This window comes from Gavialis gangeticus, unplaced genomic scaffold (genome assembly GCF_001723915.1).
Source record: "Gavialis gangeticus isolate Ggan-Ray unplaced genomic scaffold, GavGan_comp1, whole genome shotgun sequence".
NCBI classification, from domain to species: Eukaryota; Metazoa; Chordata; order Crocodylia; family Gavialidae; genus Gavialis; species Gavialis gangeticus.
Window position 1 is genome coordinate 15,750,749 of NW_017729016.1, and position 478 is coordinate 15,751,226.

The 478-nt window shown below is 71.1% G+C and overlaps 1 protein-coding gene across 1 annotated transcript in view; it reads left to right on the top strand.

Annotated features, from left to right (window-relative positions):
• The window catches only part of UNCX (UNC homeobox), a 99,016-nt gene that overhangs the window by 2,271 nt on the left and 96,267 nt on the right, over positions 1–478 (top strand). The window contains exon 2 of the mRNA XM_019512610.1: positions 125–394. Coding sequence (XP_019368155.1) covers positions 125–394 — 270 coding nt within the window. The remainder of the gene's footprint in view (positions 1–124; positions 395–478) is intronic.

Here is a 478-nt window from a genome sequence, read left to right on the forward strand (position 1 = left end):
CCCCCCGCCGCGGCTGGAGCAGGGGCCGCCGGCTTTGTCTCGGTGCTGGCGGCTTGGCGCGGCGCCGGGGCCGCTGCAGCGCGACGGGGAACTCGTCCCCTCTCGGGGGCCTGTCCGGGGGTAGCGGCGGATCCGTGCCCCCCACCCCCGGCCCCGGGGCAGGTGCAAGGTGCAGGCCGGGGCCGGTGCAGCTGCTGACGGTGCTTGTGCCTTTGCAGACGCGGGGGACCCGGACAAGGAGAGCCCCGGCTGTAAAAGGCGACGGACCCGCACGAATTTCACGGGCTGGCAGCTGGAGGAGCTGGAAAAGGCCTTTAACGAGAGTCACTACCCGGACGTGTTCATGCGGGAGGCGCTGGCCCTGCGGCTGGACCTGGTGGAGTCGCGAGTGCAGGTAAAAACCCTCCTGCTTCTTCCGGGAGGCTCCTGGCGCTGGCAGCCATTCCCGTGACCAGGCCCGTTAGCGTCCTCCTCCCGC